At 41.4% G+C, this 27,012-nt stretch overlaps 1 protein-coding gene across 4 annotated transcripts; it reads right to left on the bottom strand.

The window, feature by feature from the left end:
• Positions 1 to 5: 5 nt before the first annotated feature.
• LOC129838106 (type II inositol 1,4,5-trisphosphate 5-phosphatase-like) lies at positions 6 to 27,012 on the bottom strand. Of its 4 annotated transcripts, XM_055904832.1 has the most exons (23): positions 26,698 to 27,012; positions 25,752 to 25,831; positions 25,551 to 25,648; positions 25,411 to 25,440; positions 25,210 to 25,320; positions 22,470 to 22,613; positions 16,823 to 16,919; positions 15,969 to 16,163; positions 14,592 to 14,693; positions 14,011 to 14,125; positions 11,792 to 11,908; positions 10,832 to 11,019; positions 10,153 to 10,264; positions 9,639 to 9,748; positions 9,132 to 9,267; positions 8,479 to 8,589; positions 7,338 to 7,503; positions 6,000 to 6,235; positions 4,735 to 4,842; positions 3,576 to 3,660; positions 3,208 to 3,335; positions 2,801 to 2,912; positions 6 to 579 (listed from the first exon to the last, which is right to left on the bottom strand). In XM_055904832.1, exons 1-23 carry the CDS (start codon positions 26,752 to 26,754, stop codon positions 470 to 472), a joined length of 2,748 nt encoding a protein of 915 aa, XP_055760807.1. In that variant the 5' UTR covers positions 26,755 to 27,012; the 3' UTR covers positions 6 to 469. The 4 variants fall into 4 exon arrangements, with proteins under 4 accessions (XP_055760807.1, XP_055760809.1, XP_055760808.1 ...); XM_055904834.1 differs by lacking the exons at positions 25,210 to 25,320; positions 25,411 to 25,440; positions 25,551 to 25,648; positions 25,752 to 25,831; positions 26,698 to 27,012 and adding an exon at positions 23,174 to 23,252; XM_055904833.1 differs by lacking the exons at positions 22,470 to 22,613; positions 25,210 to 25,320; positions 25,411 to 25,440; ... (1 more) ...; positions 25,752 to 25,831; positions 26,698 to 27,012 and adding an exon at positions 21,468 to 21,649.

Below are 27,012 nucleotides of genomic sequence, written 5' to 3'. Positions count from 1 at the left end.
AGGGCAAATGTGACAGTGGGTTTATTAAATTCCAAACGAACTTTTTTCAATTTGCTTGATAAATGGGGAGAAAAAAAAGTCAAACCACAACTGTTTGAAGTACTTTCATATATAAAATAACGATCCGCTGTTTTCCCTTCACAAAAACAGCACAACATAGTTTTTTCTTTAAATAAACTGGTAAATATACATACATTAAAAATGGTCAGTTCACTACAGCTGCTCAGTGATAGAATAAAAGCTGTACATCAACAGCTTACAGGTTAAACATAGTTTGTCAAAACATAGTTGATTTCAAATCAAAGGAGCGTAAGCCTAATCAATTTGACTGACTGTGTACCTATACAAAGAGCCATCTATATGAATAGGAACTTATTACATGTATTACAAATACTGAGCTGTACATTAAACTACAATAGTATCTAAAAGAGTTTGTAGCATGTAAGACATGGCAGGAAAACACTTCCATTCAAGAGAGGTCCTGGACTAGGAAATGCTGAAAAAACTCTTGGGTCTTCTTCTTCTCTGCAAGGTCCTGCTTCGTAGGTGACCTCAGTAGCAAGGAAGCAAAAATGGTGGCTGTGAGGGATGACACAGGGCACAATGTCAATAACGTAATAATTACTAACTGGCACTTGAAGTAAGATTAAATAGTTGCTTTTTTATTTTGTATCATAAATTATTAAATAAAAGGAGAACAATGAAAAAGAAACCAGATCCAGAATCTGACCCAACATTATTACAGCTAATATCATAGCTACAGTTGAAGTCGTAAGTTTACATACACCTTAGCCAAATACATTTAAACTCAGCTTTTCAAAATTCCTGACATTTAATCCAAGTAAAAATTCCCTGTATTAGGTCAGTTAGGATCACCACTTTATTTTAAGAATGTGAAATGTCAGAATAAGAGAGAGAATGATTTATTTCAGCTTTTATTTCTTTCATCACATTCTCAGTGGGTCAGATGTTTACATACACTCAATTAGTATTTGGTAGCATTGCCTTTAAATTGGGTCATCGTTTTGGGTAGCCCACAATAAGTTGGGTGAATTTTGGCCAATTCCTCTTGACAGAGCTGGTGTAACTGAGTCAGGTTTGTAGGCCTTGCTCGCACATGCTTTTTCAGTTCTGCCCACAAATGTTCTATGGGATTGAGGTCAGGGCTTTGTGATAACCACTCCAATACCTTGACTTCGTTGTCCTTAAACCTTTTTGACACAACATTGGAAGTATGCTTGGGGTCATTTGTCCATTTGGAAAACCCATTTGCGACCAGGCTTTAACTTCCGGATTGATGTCTTGAGATGTTGCTTCAATATATCCACATAAATTTTCCATCCTCATGATGCCATCTATTTTGTAAAGTGCAACAAACCCTCCTGCAGCAAAGCACCTCCACAACATGATGCTGCCACCCCCGTGCTTCACGGTTGGGATGGTGTTCTTCGGCTTGCAAGCCTCCCCGCTTTTCCTCCAAATATAACGATGGTCATTATGGCTAAACAGTTCTATTTTTGTTTCATCTGACCAGAGGACATTTCTCCAAAAAGTACAATCTTTGTCCCCATGTGGAGTTGCAAGCCGTAGTCTGGCTTTTTTATGGCGGTTTTGGAGCAGTGGCTTCTTCCTTGCAGAGTGGCCTTTCAGGTTATGTCGATATAGGACTCGTTATACTGTGTATATAGATACTTTTGTACCTGTTTCCTCCAGCATCTTCACAAGGTCCTTTGCTGTTGATCTGGGATTGATTTGCACTTTTCGCACCAAAGTACGTTCATCTCTAGGAGACAGAACATGTCTCCTTCCTGAGCGGTATGACAGCTGCGTGGTCCCATGATGTTTATACTTGCACACTATTGTTTGTACAGATGAACATGGTACCTTCAAGGCGTTTGGAAATTGCTCCCAAGGATGAACCAGACTTGTGGAGGTCTACAATTATTTTTATGAGGTCTTGGCTGATTTCTTATGATTTTCCCATGATGTCAAGCAAAGAGGCACTGAGTTTGAAGGTAGGCCTTGAAATACATCCACAGGTACACCTCCAATTGACTCAAATTATGTCAAGTAGCCTATCAGAAGCTTCTAAAGACATTACATAATTTTCTGGAATTTTCCAAGCTGTTTAAAAAGGCACAGTCAACTTAGTGTATGTAAACTTCTGACCCACTGGAATTGTGATACAGTGAATTATAAGTGAAATAATCTGTATGTAAACAATTGTTGGAAAAATTACTTGTGTCATGCACAAAGTAGATGTCCTAACCGACTTGCGAAAACTTTAGTTTGTTAACAGGAAATTTGTGGAGTGGTTGAAAAACGAGTCTTAATGACTCCAACCTAAGTGTGTGTAAACTTCCGAATTCAACTGTATAGCTAGTATTGCATTACTAGGCTATATTTTTAACTAAGTAAATAAATTATAACGGATTGCCCTAAGGTGAAAAAGGAAAAAAAGCATATGCACAGTATCACAGTACAGAAACACTACTATGGCCTTTCTGGTTATTTGGAATATAAAACCCAAACAAGCTTGCATAACCATTTGCATGCAGTGGAATAAATTAGGCATTTTATCACAACAGTCCCTGGTGCTATTGTTTTATTGCGACACATGGAAATTGTTACGGCTTCTGATCTTAAAACTTGCACTGCTCAACTTTGTAAACATTGAACCTCTTTGGTACTGGTCAAGAAGACCATGAAGTTTCATTTAACCCTTTCAAAACACATGTCAGGCAATTGTGTGTTTGAAAAGAATGCAAAATGTGTTACACAATTTTCCATTCCAGCTTACCTAAAATGTTGACATCCAGGCTATTGTGTGTAGAATGCTTCAACAACTCACGGAGAAAAGCCGCTATGTAGTTAAACACGTTTTTATGGCACTGAGGTAACAAGGATACAACCTGAGGATGAAGAAAAACATCACTCAATAGCAATCAACACCATAGACAAGCTAAAACACCACAACATGAGAGCAAATCACAGACTAATTCCCCACAACTGGGTTGGGTTCATTAGGGCACGCAACAGAAAACGTAAAAAAGAAAAAACATGTTAGACTCTCCCTATTTCAGAACGTTTGAAGCCTAATGAACAAGACCTAGTACAGCAGACAATCATTACATACAGAGTATCCTACTATAGGGGCACTGAGAAAAGTAACGTCTACTTTTAAGAGTGAGTTGAATTGGTACTGACCTTTTTACACTGACTGGTGTTGGAGCAGCACTCCAGGCACTGCTGGTACAGGGAGAAGGGGACCACAGGCTCAGGGAGGGCATCGAGGAAGATGAGCAGTGCTTCTGCCACAGAGTGGTTACTGCCAGCTAGGGGTCAACACGGGTCAAGGGGCATCAACCACTTAAAAAAATACATTGTAGACACTAAGACTTAATGGACACAACCCTGGATAAATTAAGGCACAAAATGGAAAACTTTTGCAAAATAAAAATAAATGAGCATTTCTTATTGGACATGTCCAGGTAGTCCTTCCCTGTTTCAGGCCATTTTCTTCCATTTAATGCCTAATGAACACAACCCAGGTGTATATCAGTTGTTAAGGATACGGAGCGAGTCTGGCATGCCAGTGTCAAGGCAATCCCTTATCTCCACAAATTCACTGCGGAGCCCAGGTTGTTGAAATAGTTCCCCCTTGAAATAGAGGCAAAAAGTTAGTTGTACTGTAAACACATAACTTCAAAGCACACAAAAGGTAGCCGGCAAAAGGAGCAGCATTTCAACTGATCGGGGAGTAATAGAACTGTGTTCATGTCAATATTGTAGAGTATTATGCATTTGACTTTAATTAATCAACTAATAAATCTTTTTTTTTTTTACCCTTAACATTCAAAGCCAGGTTTTACAAAAAAGCAAACTGGGCATCACAGAGACAAAACCGTTCTGTTGAGTCATTCCAGCCTGTTGGTGGATGCCAGAGACAAATAGAATGTTTCCAAACGTTCCTATTTTCACTCCGCTGGTTTGCTGTGGTGAAAAAGTCTGTCCTTGTAAAAATACAAATAAAAGCACACAGCTGGGAGGACGCCAAAAGTTGCCCAACTCACTTTAAATTCTTTGAGGCTGTGCAACTAACTGGGAAAGGGGAGTTAAGTAGGCAAAAGGTACTAGCCAATGTCCGTGAAAACTAGTGTATTGTCAAGAACCGAATGCCTGATTCTGACCCGAGCTGTACTGGTTCTGATTTTTTCTTTTCACATCGTCCCTTCCAGGCAACAACAACAACTATTGTGGAGGCATAGTACAGCTCAGGGCCCGTTTTACCAATATTTTTTATTTACTTATTTAACTATGCAAGCCAGTTAAGAACAAATTCTTATTTACAATGACGGCCTACATGTAAAGCCTACCAGAGTGTAGCCTACAAATAGAACACAATTGACTGTACATGAAATTGATTTCAATATGTTTGAAATATAAAAGGCCTATAGGTCTACTGTAGGCCTATTTATTATTTAATGCAATCTCAGTTTCCATTTGAAGCATCTTTTGCTTGTTCAATTGTAAAGACATTGGCAACTTTGTATTTGTAGTCAACTTCGTTCCGTTAGAGGTCACAGAGAGACAGATAAACAGCTTGATTCTATGTTTAGAGGAGATTTTCTGTGTATAAAGTGAGGGGCAAAAAAAGCATCCGATGACGCACCTAGCTGTTCTAGGTTTGGTTCAGTAGTGCGTAAATGGTAAAAGATTTCTGTGAGTCCTGACCTGTTTAGGAGCATTACGGTATAGGTGGTCCACCATCTGCCATATCTCTTTAGGGATATCCAGGGGCTTATCGATGATTACGGTTCTGGTCTCATCGCCTGATGACGTCTTTAGAAAGAAGACAAGAAAAATGGACAGTTGAGTGAAATGGGTTTAAATTCTGGACCTAACCTTTCTTTAACAACATATCCTGAGAGGACAATGTGTTGTAGCTATTTATGCTGCCTGTATTAATTACTAGCGAGCCATAGATAATAAAATTAAAATATCAAAAAGGGTGAGACATCTTTGGGCTTCTTTATTCTCAGAATCTATCATCTTTTCATCTGGTCAGTTTTAGCATAACACTGACTGATGATCAAACACAAAAGCTTCTGGAGAGGGTTGCTCTAGTGTACATGACAGCCATGCTGTTTTGCAACACTAATGACCCTGTGGATACGCAAACACTAATGACCCTGTGGATATTCTCCCCTGGCAACAGTGTGTTCTGGACCAATGGGTGATTTGATTCCCTGTTTGGAAACCCACTTCAGACACAACATCTCCTATTTGGTTCACACAGTGCAAAAAAACATTACAAACAGTTTCTGTTTTTACACAAGAAGTAGGCTTAGTAAGACAAAAGGGAAATGGGGGGCTATAACGAAAAGCTTACAAACAGAATTTCCTTTTAGCTTCTGTCTTTAGTGCAAATGTGTCTACCGGTAGTCTCTTGTTTCAATGAATTTGGGGAATATAGACTGCAGCTAGTTCAACATTCACAATTCCTGGTCATTTTTAGATGACTGTGCATTTACATAGAAAACAAAGTCATACAAAAATTATCAGCAGGACAGAATCCCCCCAGAGCACTTTCACTTTTAATTGTTTTTACTCTGGGCAAGGCCTTTCATATAAAATGGCCCTGAAGAGGGGGACATTTCCAGGCCACAGTCAGGTGTTGTGATTCCTGATTCTCCACCCTTTTCCCAACATGTGCACTTGCATACTCCATATTTCACAATGGTGGAAACTCCCTTCAGCCAATGCTTAGGTTACACCAATCTAATACTTTTAAATCCACGATGGGGAATATACCAGACCACTGCACACTTTTGGAGAAGTGTGAAGAATGGGAAAGCAGCCTTCTGAGTCAGACTGCACCTGGGTCGTATTCACTCAGAACCATGAATGTGTCCAATAAGAAATGCACATTTTTGCTTTCCATTGCAAAATATATACAATAATGAACACACTCCTTGCTGGCTATAATGACCACTCACCAGCTCCCGGATGGTCTCCAGGGGCATTTCCTGGATGGGGTCCCTCAGCTGACACAGGGTCTGGATGGATGAGCCAAAGCAGCTGGGCAAGTAGTTGCCTGACACAGAGAGGAAGTAGTCCTTGCCCCGCTCCAGGTGGAGCACCAGGATGTCCTCGATTTGCTGGCGGCCTGCGTTGAGCTCCGTGGCGGTGGAGCGGTTCACAAACACTTCCAGGTCAATGTCCATGTTGCCGCCTTGGTGAACAGCACGTTGACGGGATCAGGTATATTTCAATGATTTATCAAACGGAGGAACATTTCAGAAAGGCACCAATTCCTGATTATCAATTCCCTGAGACACAGATGAACAGCGCTGTGTTCTTTAGCGATCAAATGAATGAAAACTCTACTGACAAACTGAAGGAGGGACTACTTGGACATGTCCAATAACCCAAAAGATTCCGTTTCAAAATGTTTGAAAATGTTTTTTGTTGCATGACCTAATGAACATGACCCTGCTCTATGTAAATGTGCTTTGTGGAAACCTGTTGACGAGTGGTGTTGACCTACCATAAGCTAAGGTTGTACTGTACACAAAGCATTACTAACTGCACGTGAATGTGTGAAGGAAACCCTATTAATTTAGAGCTGCATCACTACATTGACAACTCCAGAACTAAATGAGACAAACTGTTAAAACACAGACTATCAGCAAGACCCAGAGAGGCAACGAGCACTGAGGCACATCCACCACTCCTTCCACCCTAAGCCTTGAGATCTCCATTATTTACAAGTCTCTCGTGTTAGACAGATCTGAAATTGCTTCCCAACCATCAAACACTGAGTTGAGAAAATGCCTCTATCAATTGCAGTCACCGGGAAAACTCAAATCTAATCATTCACTCAGAACACAGAGCTATGATGTGGTCTCTCGCTTCATATGTCATAGAGCTCATGACATTACGTCAAACATAGCGGGGAGGCCAGGTGCTTATATAGATTGATATCCATTCCTGAATGTAAGTCTTAGGCCCTGTTCCAATACTTCAGAAATGCCTTCCGACCTTCCTTGAAGTACTCACTGATCTGAATGAGTTAGGTTGAAGAAAGTAAATGGAGTGGCAACCTTGCTGTCATCAGGCCAAACTCTAGATCTGGGGCTGTATGTATCAGATGTTTTAGAGTAGGAGTGATAATGTAGGATCAGTTTTACATTTGAGATCACAATGAATTGGATTACATGAACGGAGGGGGGCCTGATCCTAGATGAGCACTCCTACTCTGACACACTTGATAAATGTGCTTACCTCAAGAAAACACGGAAGAAAGAATAGGGCCACGGTCCTGCTGTACTCACCCTGAGCGATGAAGCCCTTGGCCGGGTTGGCGGTGAGCCAGGGCTTGCAGTAGGTGGGCTCATCCAGCTTCTGGATGAACTCAAACTGGCACGGGACCTGTCCGTCGTTGTGGAGGGTCAGAGTCTCTGCCTGGTGCTGCCTGAACTTCACGTCTTTGAAGTGGAACTGGGGAGGGAGAGTGATTTGGATTAGGTTTCACAGGTAGGGAGTAGGGGGTGTGAAAATCACAGCGCTGATTACAGAAATCATTGCAGTTGATATGCAGCCATTGTCAATGGTAGAGGATGTCACCTTCAATACCCTAATGGTATATCTAGAACCAGACTACAAGATGACATGTCGAAAAACCGTGACGGCCCTGATGGAGAAATTGCGCAATAATTGCAAGTACAAAGCACGAGCTCTCAAACACCATACGTGGCATTAACAACAGATTGTTGGATGTCTATGAAAACACGGTAATACATCACTGCAACGAGCAGTGGGACATGATCTACGTACTGACAACATGGTGGAGAGGCACACAACAGAGAACCTAAAATGACATTAATATCATTGTGAGCGGGGGCGAGCGCCGCCGGGTAGGGTTTCCTCTAGTTACCACAGTCAAAATTGTCAATATCGAAGAAATTCATGAAAACTTAATGTAAGGTTAGGCTTAGACTAAGGTTAGCAGTGTGGTTAGGTTTAAAAATCACATTTTAAGAAGATAAATTGTAAAAATAGACAGGCTTTATGACTTTGTGGCTGTGGTAACTAGTGACAACAAGTATGTAGGAATTCCAGGACCGCGGTAGATTGAACTGCATTGACCCCTAGCGGTCATACACAGAACCACATCTGAATTGTGAATTCAAGTCATTTGAATTATTTTTCATTGAACGTTTAAACAATAAAAAAAGTGCAGTTTAAATGTGAAGAGAAAATGTACATTTGTACATGTAGCACAGACGTTTTCCCTCAATTTTACTCCTGTTCGTAAAGAGCAGAGCTCATATGATAAGCGTTGTTCACAAGGTTCTGCTGCTGTCAATGTCCACTGATAATGTTGTATTGTGTATTATGAAAGACCAGAGCAATATTAACATATTCTTCATCTATAACAATTCAAGTAGAATCACTGAACTCTTGACCACTCACCTCTCGCGTGGACAGAGTTACGGACGGAATGCACTCGTTCTCCATCTTGTCCAGCGAGCGCACAATTTCCTCAAATGTCTTTTTGTAAGACTCTTCGTTCACCAGCTTGATCTGAAGAAACAGCAGAGAAGGGAGGTTAAAACACAGATGAATGGGGGAAACTAGAAGCATAACATTATTTTAACATTAAAAAAAAAAATGCCATGCAACAGAATATCTAGAATTACAATCCAAATACTTGTCATGAATGGATAAATGAAATGCTAAAATGCACAATGCTAAAAGTTGTCTGATCCCTAAATATATGGCTCTGGGGGAAACTCAGACTGGTCACAAAAATTAAAAATAAAACTCACTTCTAATAGGGAATTCCCATACTTGGTAAAGACAGGACGTCTAGCAGCAGGGCATTGGGAGAGGATGGAGCAAGATGAAACTCTGCCCACCTCCTTGCTTGCTCTGCCCACCTCCTTGCTTGCTCTGCCCACCTCCTTGCTTGCTCTGCCCTATAGTGTGACTAAGATTATAAAAGGCCTACCTGAACAATCTTGGATTAGCTATAAGATTCTTTGGTTATGACCCCCAGTGTAAACCAACCAAAACCTCATGGTCTCTAAGAGGTCAAAGGACAAATGGCAGAAACTAATTCTCACCCCTATCTCCAGCAGGGAGCTGACTGGCTTGTGGTCACTGGTCTTCAGGTCCATGTGACTCTGGTAGTGCAGCTGCCGCACATTCTTGCCTCGCCACAAGATCCGGTCGCACCACGCCGGCACACGACACTTTTCACTGAGGGTGTGAAACATGAAACTAAGACATTTCAGAGACGAATTCCACGCAATAAGATATTTAAGAGTTTTGTAACATTTTATTCTGCAGCTATAATGCTTTAAAACGTATTATAAGAATGTATGCGCCTTTGTAATGCATTATAATAAGGCTTATAATATATAATGTCTCCCTATGTATCAATATTCCAACTCAAAACGCCCTAGGCTCATAATGCGACAACCATAAGACATAAGGGGTTCATACATGTTCTTACGATGCATTATAAAACGTCATTATAATGCAATATATCTGCAGGCTTTTAGTAAAGTGTTATTGTTTTCTCCATTGCCTTTATAGATAATACTAGACATTTAGAGAGGAGAAGTTACCTTGTGTCCCATTGGTCGGAGCCAGTGTCGTATTTGTAAGTGGGCAGGAAGCCGATTTCTCCCTCCACAAAGCCCACGAAAACAGCCTTCTCATCAATCTGTCTCTTCAGCTGAGGACCACAACAAGACAGCGTGACAATTATCACACTCATCAGGGTGTAATGTGACTGGCACTGAACACAGAGATTAGCAGTCTTATTCATTAGGGCATAATGTAGCAAAACGTTTTGCAACGAAAAATTTGTGTTTCTGATTGGACAATTTCAGGTAGTACCTCCCTGTTTCAGATCAGTTTTCTTCCGTTTGGTGCCTTATGAATATGACCCTGGGAATAATGTTGTGGAACTTTCAGATATTACGTAGAACAAACCTCCCTGTCTGACAAGTAGAGTAAGGAATCATGTCAGCTCTATTCATGACATTATCTGCAACATTCTTCAACATTTGCCTACTGAACACACCCCAGAAGTAGACATTTAAATGGCTTGAAGTTAAGCGGCTTGAGATTACCTACCTGGTCATAACTGTGCAGCGTTTCAAAATCCTTCTTGGCGATTAAGTCCTTCACATTGTCGACATCAAGGTCACTTAGCCTGTAGTTGAGATCACCCAGCCATAGGACCACACTGTAAGCAATGAAAATATGATGCATTGAGAATATGGAAAATCATAGAAATATAACTACTCTTCTATATTATATACTTTAATATTGAAAACGGTAGCGGTGGCTTTGCATGTGGTTCTAGAACTCATCCCATTCTACGACTGCATCAAAACACTGCATTCATTTCATTCATCTGTGAAATTGGCAAGGTGCACTGGTCTTGTGATCAAAAGGTTTCCATAATACATTCGCTATTTTGTTCCCTTGAGAAAATGGCACCATGCTGGAATAAATACAAAGCATGGTGTACCAGCACAACTACCAAATCCAGGGTCCTGTTCATTAGGCACAAAATAACAAACAAAAGACTGAAAAAAGGCAGGGATTATCTGGACTCGTCCAATAAGAAACACTCTTGTTTTCCTTTGCTAAATATTATCGATGTGTGCACTAATGAACACAACCCAAAACATATCCACTAAGAAACGCTCATTTAAATGTTTTGGTTCCAAAACATGTTTAAAAATGCCCTAATGAACACAACCCGGAAAAGTGGAAATACTGCTTTGTACTAAAGACTTGTTCATACTCATGCTTCATGATGGCGAGTGGGGCCAGGGCGGGGTCGTGCTGGCGGAAAAGCAGCCTGCTGCAGATGTCCTTGTAGTCCTGGTTGCGCCTCTCGTACTCCTCGATGTGGGCGGCCAGGTGGGAGTTGACCACACAGATGTCCGAGTTGTGGAAGCGGAAGCGGATGGCCACAGCACCTTTGTTTCCCTGAGAGAGGTGTTTGTAAAACATTTTACATTATGTGCCTTTATAGAACAAACCATATCCCTGCTGCGTCATGAAAAGTAGCACACGCAGTTTCAGAAAAAGCTTTGTTTATCCAGCAGTGGATACGATCACATGCAAATTCAAATTCCGCAAGTGCAAGTTATTAACAAACACGGAATCAGATGGTCATTGTCAACAACATTGCAGATGTCAGAGAATTGGATAGCTAGCAAGCCTGTGAGGCAAGGTAAACTATCACAAATAGAGCTAGATAAAGCCAGTAGAATAATCAACTTGTTGAACATGGCTATAGCCATCAGTCTTGTGTGTTTTCATGGTCATCACTCACTGTTGAGTTTGTCAAGGTCCGACTTTAGCGTTAGCTACCCTGCTACAGAGCTTGTTGGTACCAGGATGTGAGCGCGTCACTCGAACGCGACGTCTGTATACAAATAAATAGCTCAATGAACAATAGGGAATCTAATGTGCTTTCCTAACATACCTTGGTTCCAAGTCTGGTGTATTTGGGGCTACAAATGTGAGAAAAACTGGTTTTCTAAACCCTGGTTAAAACTGAGTTTGTAGGTAGAAGGGGTTGTAGTGCAATATAACTCCTTATCCAACTGTAAAATGGAAGCTAAATGAAACTAGTGGACGCCATCCAACCTCCTGCTCTAAACTTCCAAGACTGCTAAGCAATTGATTACAGCCCGCTTAGCGGCCAAGGATAAGTACTCCTACTACACCCTCACTGGACACACACACAACCTACCATTCTACCCATGATGCCGGTGCCCACGGTCTCTGCCTCCATCTCAGAGATGTGCTTGGCGTGCTCATTCCTCACATAGAACAGCAGCATGATGCCCACCAGACGAACCAGTTTCACCTGTAGGGATACACAGGGGTCATAGGTCACAAACAGGACAATACACTGGTCAAGCATTAGCGATTAGCCTGATCCTAGATGTGTTTGTGCTGTTTATGAAACACCTATGGTTGTTGACGTAGCGTTAGCGGAAGGGGTAAACAATAAAGATCTGGTCAGGAGGACCGCAGTGAAGTGGCATACAGGACGATGCAATATTGTTCATGTCAACACTGCAGGAGAAAAAGTGAGAAATTGCTAACAGTATGATTGTTGCACATTCAATCCTGTCAAGGATATACACCTAGGATATAACACAACATTATCATATTAATGTGAAACCAGCCATTTCACAGACTCTTGCCCTATGCTATGTCAATTACGAAGCGACCAAGTGTGCTAAATTCACACCAGTGACAGAGGACTGACAAATTACATGTCATCATACTGGGTGGTTGAGTGAGAAAATCTTTACGAGCCTTCAAAGAGGAAGAAGCAGTTTGGCTTGAGTCTGCAATTTATAAAAAGGGGAAATAGGCCTAGATAAAAAGAAGATTGGAAGAGAGAAAGGCTCATGTACAAGCTCTCACCAGGTTAACAAAACCACACTTTACAGTATAAAGGGAAGCAAATAAGTCATTACAACATCACAACACTTTGCTTTGGAAACATCTGTAGTACAGCGACACTCAATTGTACCAACTGTGACCACATGCATCCTTCCTCACTGACTTGAGATAATCACTGACATGCATGTGCTCAGACAAGTAAAAGGAATATTAGCACCCCACTTCTTTTACCAATCCAACCCTCTCACGTCGTGATTATTTTATTTTAAGGAAGGAAGGATGTGTTTTTGGCGTATTCAAACAGTGCCTCAGTTATAAAGAACAAACATGCATGTAACCTTCCCCACAGTCCCATTAGGGTGATTTCTCCCCTTCTCTGCTGTCTGTTTCAGCCAATCAGTGTGCTCGAATGGACATTTGGACTCTGGCCCCTCCTACTCTAGCTCAGAGTGGTTATCATCTTCAGCTGATGAGGACGCAAAGTTTGGCCGGGGACCAAGTTTTCAGTGTGTTTTCGAGATGTGTTTGTGCGTGCATCCACAATGTAAACTGGGGCCTTCTACTGTTGTGGATGTTTAATGCATGCTACTGAAACCTTGCTAGTGTTGGTTATCTTGATACATATGTACATTTGTTCTGTCGCAGGCTGGTAGCATTGTTTACCTCATGCATGTCGTCTAATTACAGAACTGCCAGCCACTGTAACTATTGCACGTCTGCAGCTATTATCACAAGAATTAAGTGCATGTTTCAACTACTGCAAGAGAGTGTGTTATATTTAAGCTAAAGTAAGTTGTGGAAGATTCTAGAAAGCCTGGTGCACTCGAGCATGTGCACTTGATTTACAGCCTTGGCCCAGTAATTATTATTTTTTATTTTACTAGGCAAGTCAGTTAAGAACAAATTATATTTACAATGACGGCCTATACCAGACTATGCTGGGCCAATTGTGCACCACCCTATGGGACTCCCAATCATGGCCGGATGTGATACAGCCTGGATTTGAACCAGGGTGTCTGTAGTGATGCCTCAAGCACTGAGATGCAGTGCCTTAGACCGCTGCACCACTCTGGAGCCCCAAATTAAGCAAAGGTGCCTCCTAAAAATCAGATAAGATCTCTAGCTGGTTGGAGAGACTTCGCCATAAATCCTGACTGTCAGCTAGCCTCATCAGTGATTAGCTCCTCTCTCCGCTGATATGCATCTGTAGTAAGGCCTACTGTGTTAGCATAGCATTACACACACATTAGCTATACTATGTACAGACCTGACTATATAGCCGCATTACCAGTTGTTCATTTTCTTTCTTTCATAGAACCACAAGATAATTTATGTGTGAAGAATACAACTTTGGATATGGACACGTGCCTGGTTCTTCCTGGAACGCCTGTAGTGGGTCAGACTAAAGTGGAGTCAGCAATAAGTCACTAGCGGATGAGGGCATCTACAGCTAGACATTTTTACATTGGTATTAGGATACACAACCTTGTGGCAGTAGCAAGACTGGGCATGACAAGTGGCCAGTGGTTAACTGAAGGAGAGGGAGGTTCTTACTAAGGCGTACTTGGCGTCTGGATGCAGCCCCTCAGACACAGCCCTCATCCACTCGGTCTCCTTGGGAGTGTCGTTGAAGAAAAAGGCCTCCTTGCTCAGGTCCAGCTCCTGGAACCTGCAACACAAGGTCATGTTCAGTAGGAACGGAACAAAACGGGGGTAATATCAAAAGGTAACCAATTAATCATTATTTTGTTTTTCCGTTGCTAGGCGTTTTGCGACAGCGTGCCCTGATAAACATGATCAAGGAAAACGTGAGTCCACTCTTCTCAACTGACTGGCTCTTCTACGGTTGAAAACCTTGTGTTAAAATTCCTAATTCGCAGATTAAGTAAATGTTTTTTTTATCATCTGCAACACCACAAGACTAGTCGTGCACACTGGGATGGAGACACGATTCATAGAGGTTTGGCTGAATTGGCTCTGTTGCTGCTGTAGCAGCTACGACTGTCTTCCCACTCAACACAATCTGACTTAACTCACCCTCTTGTAGTGGGGTCTCAGACAGTACAGTCAGTGTCTATGTGGGCTATGGATTTAGAGTGGAATTGATTTATAATGCCTGGGTGGATGAGACTTACCCCACGCAGTACATGTCAGGGGGAGTGGATGTGGAGCCCAGCCAGGGACGGAGGCCTTCTTTGGGGGTTTGGCCGTTCACATTGTACGTGCCTAGGAAGAAACTGAGAGATAGAGAGGAGTGGTAAGTACAAAGTCAGAGAGTGGGAGCAAAGCCTAACATTGCCTAATATAGGCGTAACTGGTGAACTGTGAGGGTGTCTGGCAGACATGACCTTAGCAAGCCCCTTCAGATGGTGCAATGGGCAGCAAGAACCTTAACACTTCAGAGAGCTATGTGTGTGTCCACCACCAGAGGGCATTGTAGTATAAATCACTTGTCATCATGACACTGTCCATGATCTGTACTTGTTATCGTGGCATCTGTACAAACCTCCTGCATCCTAATAATCTTTTCTTCCTCCTGAAGTGTGTACTTTCCCACTACTGCCCACAAATGTAAAAGCATTGGATTGGTGTAGACATGGGCTAGACGAAGTTTCCATAAACCAGTCACTTACTTTCTAGTTCGTAAAGGGAATTGTACAAGTGGGTGGAGAGATTGGGACAGAACCAAACGCTTGTTATCACCAAGACATTTGTAAAACCCTTTTGCTTAAAACCTGCATTAGAAATGAATTACTATGAGTTTGGATACTAGTAATTCGAGAGCAACCATTTCCGTCAACATTACATGGAAATGGACAATTCTTTAATTCGTCAGTTATAGCTATGAGATGTTCTCCCACAACTCTACACTGACATCCTGTTCACCGCAAAATGTGTCAACCCTGTAGCTTGCGTTTTGAATGTCGTTCCTGATAATTGTGATGAGTCATCGATGTTGGTTTGCATAGAAGTTGGATAACGACAAATACAAAAACTGGGTGGTTCGAGCCTTGAATGCTGATTGGCTGACAGTCGTGATATCAGACCATATACCACAGGTATGACAAAATATTTATTTTTACTGATCTAATTACATGGGCAATCAGTTTTTAATAGCAATAAGGCACCTCAGTGGATTGTGATATATGGCCAATATACCACAGCGTTGCGGGTTGCATCGTGACTAAGAACAGCCATTAGCCGTGGTATATTGGACATATACCACACCCCCTCCAGCCGTATTGCTTAAACATACCTTTTTTACACTATTGTGCCAACCCGGAGCAAATTGTGGTAGGTGGGATATTTAATTTAACAAGGTCCTTTCCAGCAACTGGATGTGTTACCAGGCCAGCGCAGTACCAGTCGGCTTGGCTTGTGAATAAAGTAATAGAGTAGCGGGCTAGTCAATGGTCCAGCAATGGCGGACACCTAACCGGCCCAGCAACATGAAAAAGATATAAGAATACATGTTACAGTGACTTTGATAGGGACAGAGGCAGGGGGGTTACCTGAAATTCTCCAGGTAGGTGTAGATGTCCTCGTTCTTGAGCAGCTCACAGCGGACGAGGTTGTCGCGCAGGCCAAACTGCGGCATGGCTAGCATTGTAGCTTTGTTGGATGCTGTGTGGCTGGACTGGCGTACCAGGTCATCCCTGCCCTTGCGCTTCAGCTCATCCCAGCCCTCACGCTTCACTTTCCCTTGGCTGCGGGGCCACAAGATGGGACGATTTTACTTGCAAAGATTGTGCTACGTGGAGGTTTCAGCTACCTTAGTAGAATGCACTGATGGTAGGTTGCTCTAGATAAGAACGTCTGCTAAATGACAAAATGTGAATATAAAGATGGTCTGGGTGGGGGGACAGGAGTGTCAGAAATGTAGTTGTACTCCTTTACTACTGTATAACATCTACTACACATCTCCTTTCAGACTAAACCAACTAAAGGTATCACAAGAGTGTGTTTGCACTTGGCACCAAGTTCTTTCCTATGCAGAGCTACAATTAGGCTATCATTATTACATGTCTAGGATGGTTTGCGTTGTGGGTGTTTTTTTTCTCTTAAGTCATGATGTTCATTAGCCTGGACGGAAGCTAATGTTGTGAGAGATATTATATAGTGACTTTGTAATAGGGTCAAGGGGGGCCTAATGTAGGCTACACATGCAGTATACCTTCCAGCCGGGGTAATGAACAACATGGCTAATGAATAACCGCAACACAAACATTTCAATGTCCTCAATACAGGACAGGGGTTAGAGGACGAGAGGAGAAATGCAATATGGCACACTAGTCCTTATATCCTTCTTCAAGCGCCAACCATTTGCATACCACTGTCAGAGAGGAGAGTGGCGTTCAGTACTTACCTCACTGGGCCGGACTCCACTCTGGGGTGCTCCACTCCACTGTTCACCCTCTTGTTTCCTTCTACTGGGGATCTGCTTACTGCGTTCAATGAGTTCCCTGTTGAGTGAGTGAGAGAAAGACAAAGCAAGAAAGAGAGCGTGGGAGGGAGTTGAAAGAGCAGGAAATAAAAAAAGAGAAAAGACAACAAAAGAGAGTGAGCGAGCGAGCGAGCAAGAGAAAGGAAGAGAGACACAGGAGTTGTAAACCAAGTCATTCTAATCAGGAAAATACATTGCCATGTGCCAACACTAATCCTATAAAGGCCCCTGGAGCTAGCAATGCAAATGCTTCGCCGGTGAAGAATCAATCAGCTCATGCCTGAAATAGACCCCACACAGGTCAATAGTGGAGTTGATTTGGTCCTTGCCTACTCGGATGTATGGAAAATGGACTGAGGCTGTCTTCAAAAGCATTGCATTACATATAGCATTTTATTATATTCTATAGTGAAAAATATACAAAATATAAAAACGCAACATGTAAAGTGTTTATCCCATGTTTCATGAGCTGAAATAAAAGATCCCAGAAATGTTCCATACGCACAAAAAGCTTATTTTCTCGCAAATGTTGTGTACAAACTTGTTTACATCCCTGTTAGTGAGGATTTCTCCTTTGCCAAGATAATCCATCCACCTGACAGGTTTGACACATCAAAAAGCTGATTAAACAGCATGATCATTACACAGGTGCACCTAATGCTGGGGACATTAAAAGACCACTTTAAAATGTACAGTTGTCACAACACCATGCCACAGATGTCTCAAGTTGAAGGAACGTGCAATTGGCATGCTCACTGCAGGAATGTCCACCAGAGCATTGAATGTTAATTTCTCTACCATAAGCCGCCTCCAAATGTTGTTTACGAGTATTTAGAAGTACATCCAACCGGCCTTACAACCACGTGTAACCACACCAGCTCAGGACCTCCACATCCGGCTTCTTCACCTGCGGGATCTTCTGAGACCAGCCACCCAGACAGCTGATGAAACTGTAGGTTTGCACAACAAAATGATTTCTGCACAAACTGTCAGAAACCGTCTCAGTGGAGCTCATCTGCATGCTCGTCATCCTCACCGGGCTCTTGACCTGACTGCAGTTTGAGGTCGTAGCCGACTTCAGTGGGCAAATGCTCAGCTTCGATGGCCACTGGTACGCTGGAGAAGTGTGCACTATAAGGATGAATCGCGGTTTCAACTGTACAGGGCAGATGGTATGGTGTTGTGTGGGTGAGCGGTTTGCTGATGTCAACGTTGTGAACAGAGTGAGTTGGTATGGTGTTGTGTGGGTGAGCGGTTTGCTGATGTCAACGTTGTGAACAGAGTGCCCCATGGTGGCGGTGGGGTTATGGTATGGGCAGGCATAAGCTACGAAAAACAAACTGCGTTTTGTCAGTGGCAATTTAAATGCACAGCAATACCATGACGAGATTCTGAGGCCCATTGTCGAGCCATTCATCCGCCACCATCACCTCATGTTTCAGCATGATAATGCACGGGCCCCATGTCGCAAGGATCTGTACACAATTCCTGGAAGCTGAAAATGTCCCAACTCTTCCATGGCCTGTATACTCAGACATGTCACCCATTGAGCATGTGGAACACTCTGTACCGACAGTGTGTTCCAGTTCCCGCCAACTTCGCACAGCCATTGAAGAGGAGTGGGAGAACATTCCACAGGCCACATTCAACTCTATGCAAAGGAGATGATGCACTGCATGAGGCAAATGTTTGTCACACCAGACACTGACTGTTTTTTAAAAGATATATGTGGCCAACAAATGCATATCTGTATTCCAAGGCATGTGAAATCCATAGATTAGGGCCTAATTCATTTATTCCAATTGACTGATTTCCTTACATGAACTATAACTCTGTAAAATCTTCAAAACTGTTGCATTTGCGCTTATATTTTTGTTCAGGCATAACCTTTATTTATCCAGGTTAATCTCACTGACATCAAATCTCTATTGCAAGATACCCTAGACAAGACATTGCATTTTAAGTTGTTTAAATCAATGGAAGAGTCAAAGCCTGAGTCTAACACAATTTGGCCACTGTCTGCTACTGCTTGGCAGAAGAAACTCTACAAACATGGCAAGTGTATTAGAGAGGAAATTGCTTTAGAGGGAGTATCGTTTTTTTTTGTTTAACCACCAACCGTCTTATATAGCTGTATCTGATTGCGAGTTCATTGTTTATTCTGTTTTCGGGAATCAACTCAATACAAGCTGCTGTGCAAGAAAATAGCCAACATGTTTTCATGCACCAGTACTTGGCCTACAAGCTTTTGAGATTTCTTATCCAGTATGAGGACAAGATAGCAAAAACAGATCTGGTACCAGGGGTGTATTCACTAGGAACCAAACAGGAATGAAAATGGGGAGACCTAACTGAATTTATCCAATAGAAACTCTTGTTTATTGCTAAATGTTTTCCATTTGCTACGGTTTGGACTAATGATTACACCCAAGGCGAAGCACAAGATGTATTGAGTTCAGGAACCAATAGCTTCCTGCAATAGGATAGGACTTGGGCCAACCTCTCTTTAGAAAAACAGTTGGAAGTTAACATAGGCTAATACAACGTAAACATAGGCTCATCCTTTAGCAAAGCCTAATTCGAATCACATCACACACGTTCTTACCATCTCGGGGTAATTCCTTGTATACTATACACTCTCACAAGACCGTCAAGGTAAATGCTATCTTTATCTATTGTTTATGGAAAGTGATTGCAAAACAATACCAGAGGAAGAACTCAAAGTTCTGTAGTGCAATGAAAATTGCTTATAAATCAGAGGCTACAGCTACCTGAAAAAAAGTCTAATAGCTCACCACAGATACAATTCCTGATAAAGACTGCAGAAATATTGGAATATATTGTTTTAACGGCTAGCCAAGAGTGAGAGGGTGAAGTATAGGCTATTGAATGCTGTCTTTAGGCATACTGGTGTCCAAAACAGGGGTATTAGAGAACCAGTATGCTATTTTGAGTAAACAAAATGGCAGTATCAATTACAGTGTGGTGGGGCTGCGGCACAAATTTCCATTTGTAGTGTGTGCGAGCATGCTATTGGAACACAGGAAATGGAAACAAACTACGCCCTGTGAGATCAGATGGAAACTCCCAGAGAGCTGTGAGAGACCAATGTGGAGGAGTAAGCCCCAACACACAAGATCCCTAGTTCCCAACTCCCTAGACAGCTTCCCAGTCCCCAAGCCAGGCTCATGTTGAAAGTCAACATCTAGACCTAGGACTACATTGGGTCTCAGCTATTTCCAAAGGATGACTTACTGCATTTCACCTGAGTCCTAAATAATACACCACAAGATCCCAACTCCCAAGGGAGCTTCCCAGTCCCTGACCTAACCTAATATTGAAAGTAAACATCTAGGCCTACATTGGCTTTCATTTGGCCTATTTAAGAAGAACTATTCACTTCATTTTACCCTCCTCCTGTCCACAGAGAAGGGAAGATGAGCAAGCCTATAACGTGTCATATTAGCAGGATTTATGGTAATCCACTGCATGTTTTATATTCCTCTGTGGTCATTGTAAGGCTCTTTAAACCTGTTAAATGCTACACCAACAAACAATCCACTGTAATGGCAAAATTACAGTGCATGATCAAACCCTATGAGAATTGAATGGATAGCTTTCAGACTTCTGCATACATATACCACACATGAATTATGATACAAAAAATGTCAGTGGAGAGACCAATCCAACGGTCGGGAACTAATGATAGCACGCCTCCACTATTCATTCTATACAGCAAGCTCCACTTTCACCCTTCAGTCTTGCGATCATCACTAATTGCAGTCTAAAAATAGAAAAGTGTGAGTCAACCACTCAGCTGTAGCATACTACAGTGTGGGTGCACAAAAGTCGATCCTCATCACAAAGTTCAGCATTGCATATAATAACCCTTTGTACCTAGGAATAATAAAATGGGCAGAGACATATAATGTTCTTATCTGCAGTCTACTAGTATGGACACTTTCCAAGATACAAAAATAAAGAGAACCCAAGACAATCACAAACTACAGTGTCCATCCATTTCCAATGGAAAATGCCAAGTGGCTACTAATTGCCCGTCTAGCTTTACACGTTCAGTTGACAGATACTGAGATAGTCAAGACAGTGAAAATCCCAACGCTGCTGGACGTCAGGTTTGCATGGTGCATTACCAAACCCAAATCAGGACACAATGACAGATGAACTGTCGCAAACCTACAGCATATGGCCTAGTTTATCTAGCTTGCAAATATAGATGGCGAACCTTTACAAACCATAATATTGACATGCTAATTACCTAGCTAGCGCGCTCGTTCCAAACCACAACTCTGCTCAAAACATGCACATAAAGAAAGCCACTTAGCTAGCTAGAGTATATAGTTACTTCAACTAATACGCTGGCTAGCTACATATCATTTTGTCAACGTTTTAACTTGAACCAAGGAAGGACAAGTAACGTTAATCTGTGCATATTTAGCTGGAAGCAGAAAGTAGAGCTAACGTTAGCAACAAAAGCTAACAGAAATTAGCTTCTTAGCTAAGCTAGCTAACATGAAAAATGCACTGCTGCATAAAAAAAGTTACTTACGTTTCAGACTGCGGTAGCAAATATACCATCTAAATACAACAGTAAATAATAAACATGTCCCCATACCAGTGTCTTTAATCACGCTAGACATCTCCAAGTAGGGCTTCCACGCATTATGTGCAGTGCAATGTCCAAGGACCTGTTCGTGCAAGGAATGTTGAGAATACATTTTTTTGACGCGCACTCGCGCAAGCGAAGACGTGCCACAGACCAAACTAATCAACCATGCAAACATTGGACCGTCTCTGGTAAGAGGCAAATGAAAAAAAGCTTTAATACAAAAGTTTACACAACTATAACGCGTTTATTTCGGCCAAATACAGTCTTACAATTATTTCCATGTCAACCAATTTTTAAACTAATGTGAAATGATATGCATTCAACATGCATAAAAAAATAGCATATGTGTAGACCTTGCATGAAATAATGAAAATTATGTTTCAGTGGCAGGAGAAAATCTAACGATACAACAAGAACAACAACAACAACAACAAAATCAACATTGCAAATAGCATGTAGATGTACAGGTTTGGGCACTTGGCTTATCAATGGGAGTGCCAGAGCAAATAGCTTCCTTTGACATTGGCTGACACTGACAGGCACAGTGCGATAGCTTCCTCACAGTGTGAAGATAGATTCATTGTGAAATAATTTTTCTAGACTTAAAGCCAACATGGAAGATAATGTTGTCACTCTCCCCAAAGTTTCACAAACCAACTAACATCAACAAGAGACATGTCACACAACCATAAGAAATGACATAGCTTTGTGATGTCACTTTGGAGGGCGCCTCCTAGGCTTTGGATCAGATACAGTTATCATGATCCAAGAATCATGGTTAATTATCAATCGTGTGCTTTCTTAGTGTAGGCCTGTAATTTCATTCAGCTGTCAGCAACACGAATTTGCTAGATATTACCACACAAAGGGCTCTGTGTGATAAGGTTAGAAGTTCAGGGACGGTACTGACTGAGAGGGACACAAAGAGGGCTGTTGGCTTACCTGTTTTCTTATGCTGGCTGATCTTGGTGTGTGTCGTTCCCAAGGGTGCAAGGGTCTGTTTGACGCCACCTTGGCCTTTGGAGGCTTTGCGGTACTTGTGGAGCCACTCAAACTTCGGGGCTTCCTTGGGAGACTTGCAAACATCTGAAGGAGGAAAAAGGGAAGCATGAAAAAGGCCCTTACACTAATCCCAAAATATGCCATTTCAATTGTAGGCTATAAACATACTTTGCTATTCAAATGGTTTATATTTGTTGCTTCAATGCTCCATAGAAGTGGAGAAACTGGAGGCGCATTAATTATAAGGAAACAATTCCAAGAGATCCTCAGCAGCGATTCACAGAACACACAATGAGGATAATTATCAATAATACAGTAAACTGAAAATGACCCACAGCATTTGTTTCATTCAAATAGGTACTCAAAAGTAGAAAGTGATTCAGGGGCAGGTTACTTCACATTCTCACGAGCTGTTTGCCTTACAATTGTTTGTTGACTAAAAACTTTTGTTACTGTGTGGTTGAAAAAGGTATTCAGTTATGTTCCCGCTTTCATGTGGTTCACACACACAAACACACAGACACTTCCTCTTACACGTACATTTGAGCTACCTTGAGAATATTACCGCAGCAAAATCACTCACTCTGCTATTTTACTTTCAATAAGACAACACACTTGTACAAAGATGTCACTTTTCTGCTTACCTTGCGAGTTTCTCACGTTCTTCCTGTTCACAATAATAGCTGCCAGGTTACCAAAACTTTCCATCACTATTTCCTCTCACAGAATAAAAGTGAGTGTGGCCCTTTTTAAAAAAGAACTTTAGTCCTCCATCTTAAATTTAAGAGCTCCATTTGGTAAAGTAGTGAGCTAATGCCAAAAATGACACATACATAGCAAAGTAGACTGTCTCTCAACAAATCCAGTGGCTCATCCCATTGAGATGAACAGGAAAAAAACATGTAAAAGCAAGAAAGCAAATATATAAGTCAAATGGAAGGAAATATTATATAGCAACAGACATATACTACCCAGGAAGAGCACACAGCACTAAAACTCTGAGCCTCCCCAGTCTCTTTTCCTTCTTTCACTTGCTCTCTTTCTCTAAAGCCATCTCTCTCTCTCAACTATGCATCACATTTGGCTGTTGTCTTATAGGTGAAGTGACAACTGGTTCCCTTCTTTTTAGAGTTTTGTGTAACTTGTGGTGTGTCTTTCCCCATCTATTACATCACTTGTGCTTTTATCAACTTGAATTAAGGCTATTGTTGTCAAGTGAAATTTTCTGAACCATCTGCCATTTTTCTGAGTAGCAACAAGTACATACAGAACACAATATACTTAAGGTAAAAAAATATGTGATTGTCAGGGTTGGGTATGTTCCTTTCTAAATGTAATCGGTTACAGTAACTAGTTACCTGTCCAAAATTATAATCAGTAACATAACTTTTGGATTACCCAAACTCAGTAACGTAATCTGATTACATTACATTACTTTTAGATTACTTTCCCCTTAAGAGGCATTAGAAGAAGACAAAAATGTTTGTTACCAATTGAACGACATCTATTGCAGGATAAATCAATGTTAAAGTTTACATAGCTGGCCATCTATGGATTTTACTTTATGGGTTGGTTAATTAGGCTTCTTCTAACCCATTGTTTCTACTACATATAATAATGCGATTAAATTATATCTTTACATTAAAGACCAAAGTTTTTTAGAATTCCAGTGATTCCAATAAATGTTATACCCCTTGATCTTCAAGAATATGACTTGGAAATATGGAAGTATAGATTAGCCAAATTATTTTTCTGTTGTTTATGATTTTGTTGTCACGGAGGACTGATTGGGCTCACTGAGTCAAATGCCATATGCTACATTTGCTATAGGCCTATTGTTTACCTGGATATTATTTTTTATATTTAACCAGGCAAGTCAGTTAAGAACAATTCTTATTTACAATGATGGCCTACCCCGGCCAAACCCAGACGACACTGGGCCAGTTGTGCACCGCCCTATGGGACTCCCAATCACGGCCGGATGTGATGCAGCCTGGATTCGAACCAGGGACTGCAATGACACCTCTTGCACTGAGACGCCGTGCAACGCGGGAACCCTACTAGTAGTTCATGACATGAAATGAACTTACTGGCAAAAAAAATAAGTGTTTTATGTGATACGGTATCTACCGAATGACTAAAATTGAGATTAAAATTCTAATCCATTATTTTAGGGCAGTTCACTTGCAACTGCACTGAAATTATCATATATTAAATGGCATATATTAAATTATATGTCACACAGAAATGAGCACACATCTCAAATTACTGGCCAGATTTGATTATTGCAACATCAACAAGTAAACCAGGGTCGTGTTCACTAGGCCCCTACCGGAAGAAAACAGACTTAAACAGGGAGGAACTACCTGTGCTTGTTCAATAAGCAGATTCAAGTTTTTTTCAATTCACAACATTTTGTAATGGTGTGCATGACCCTTTACTTGGTTATGTCCCAATTATTTATCCTTCCTTCTAAAGTGTGCACTTGTTCACTTCCCCTCACTGATTTGAAAGGAAATGACTGGTTTAAGAAATATGTTGGAAACCCCTTCTTGCCCATGCCTCCACTGATCCAATGCTTATAGATTTGTGGTAAGTAGTGACCAGGTGTATACTTCAGGAGAAATCATTTGGATGCAACACTCGTGATACATTTATGGAGAAGTAAGTCATGTCTTACCCCTCCAGGCTCTGTTGACCTCACTGAGGAAAAGGCGAGAGTGGGAGCCAAAGGGAAGCCTCACCTCCAGCTCCCCATCTTGGAAGTTCAGCCTCACTCTAGTGTCTGCACCTATATAAATATCATGTAATATACATTTAATAACTTGGCCCTATGAACATACCAGGGGCAAATTGACCCAGGGAAAAAAAGAAAACTCACCCACAAAAGAAAGTTCATCTGCCGAGGACACTGAGGAAAGAATAACATGTGATTACAATGCATTATGAGGCCCATGCCTTCACCTCCATTGTGCATATTATAATAATCAAGTTAAAACCAATGCATTAACTTTTGCATACTTTCCACAACCGCAAAGTCATTAGAGATGGGGAAAATGTCCTCCAATGTGACATCTTCACCAGTTATCGCCATTCTTCTATGGGTAAAAACAAACAGCCTATAGGAAACAAAGGTGGAACATTACTATGGGCAGGTGTAAGGCATTTTTCAGAGCATTTATATTTCATAAGTCTGGTGGAATAGCATAAATTTCAACTTACGCATGTTCCTTGGTGCGCTCCACCAAACCCAATAGTCGGCTTTCAGTGACATTGTCCACAAAGACAAGACATTGAACAGCATGTTTACAACAATCTGGTTAAGGGAATTGCATAGATTTTTGCACAATGTCACATTTGAAAATAGGCCTACAGAAGTGTTGATATCAAAATGAAAAGTGTTTTTTTTTATATTGGGAAAAATATTATGCAGCAATTACCTTCAAAGAGCAGAGGCCTAGTCATTGCTATAAAACAAATCTAATGTCTGGAAAGTATGAAGGTCTAGAGTGGGCTACAGTTAAGGATTAGGCCCATGTGACAAAATACAATTGAATTTGATTAGCTTGTATAAGATTGCCACCCAGTGGAGGACCTATCATATTGTACACAAAAAGCTCAAACTTTTCTGTTTCCATCTACTTAGCCCGGGACCTGTGTCTCATTGGCCATGGCTCCAGCGGTCCTGCTCTCACTTGGGGCCAAAGCCAGGCCACTGGTACTTTTCAGTTGTCATTTACATAACAATGGCTAACTGTGAACTTTAACACCTTCTTATGCAGAGGTTGTTGATTCTGCTCTCCACAAATCCCCAGTCAGCCCTACATAAGGGCGTATACTAGTGTAACACAATCGAAAAGCAGCACCAATGTCCTAATTAAGCAATTTGCAATTCTTCTTCTTTACACTCAAAGCCTATTAAATCCAAACAATTGTACTATTGAATGAAATATACAAAATTTCACCCCATTCAAATACACACACGTATAGCCTATTAGGCCTTGACAAACAAACTCCACGGCCTCGCCTTGGGTGAACTGCCGGTTGGCTACGTCGGAATGAAACGTTGTCTTCTTCTTCCAAAGGAAGTCAAACATCAGCCTTTAGATAACGCACTCATAACATCGGAGTGATACAAAAAACATTTAGTGCGCACTATAAAGGATACTATGACGCAATTTTCGCCTTGTGGCAAAATCTCTTGAATTGCGAAAGATTGATCCATTACTTAAATCCGTTACTTTCGTGCAAACTCTCTCCCACAAAATACAGATTGAAGCGAGAATAGACACAGACCAATCGTTTCTCTTGCAAAGTTGGGCTAGACCACCTTCTTATCGAGAACACAAAACAACAAATCCGAACACATTTTTGCTTTCACAGTGCGTAAAAGTGTATTGCCGTGTTCCGACATGATTCCATATTCTTCTAGATCTCCTTATTCCTTTTTCCAAGATGTTTGTGGACCTGCCACGCAGAGATT

Source organism: Salvelinus fontinalis, chromosome 38, assembly GCF_029448725.1.
Source record: "Salvelinus fontinalis isolate EN_2023a chromosome 38, ASM2944872v1, whole genome shotgun sequence".
Classification (NCBI taxonomy): Eukaryota; Metazoa; Chordata; class Actinopteri; order Salmoniformes; family Salmonidae; genus Salvelinus; species Salvelinus fontinalis.
The sequence above is the reverse complement of the archived record's forward strand: the minus strand, read 5'-3'. Positions and strand labels throughout refer to the sequence as shown.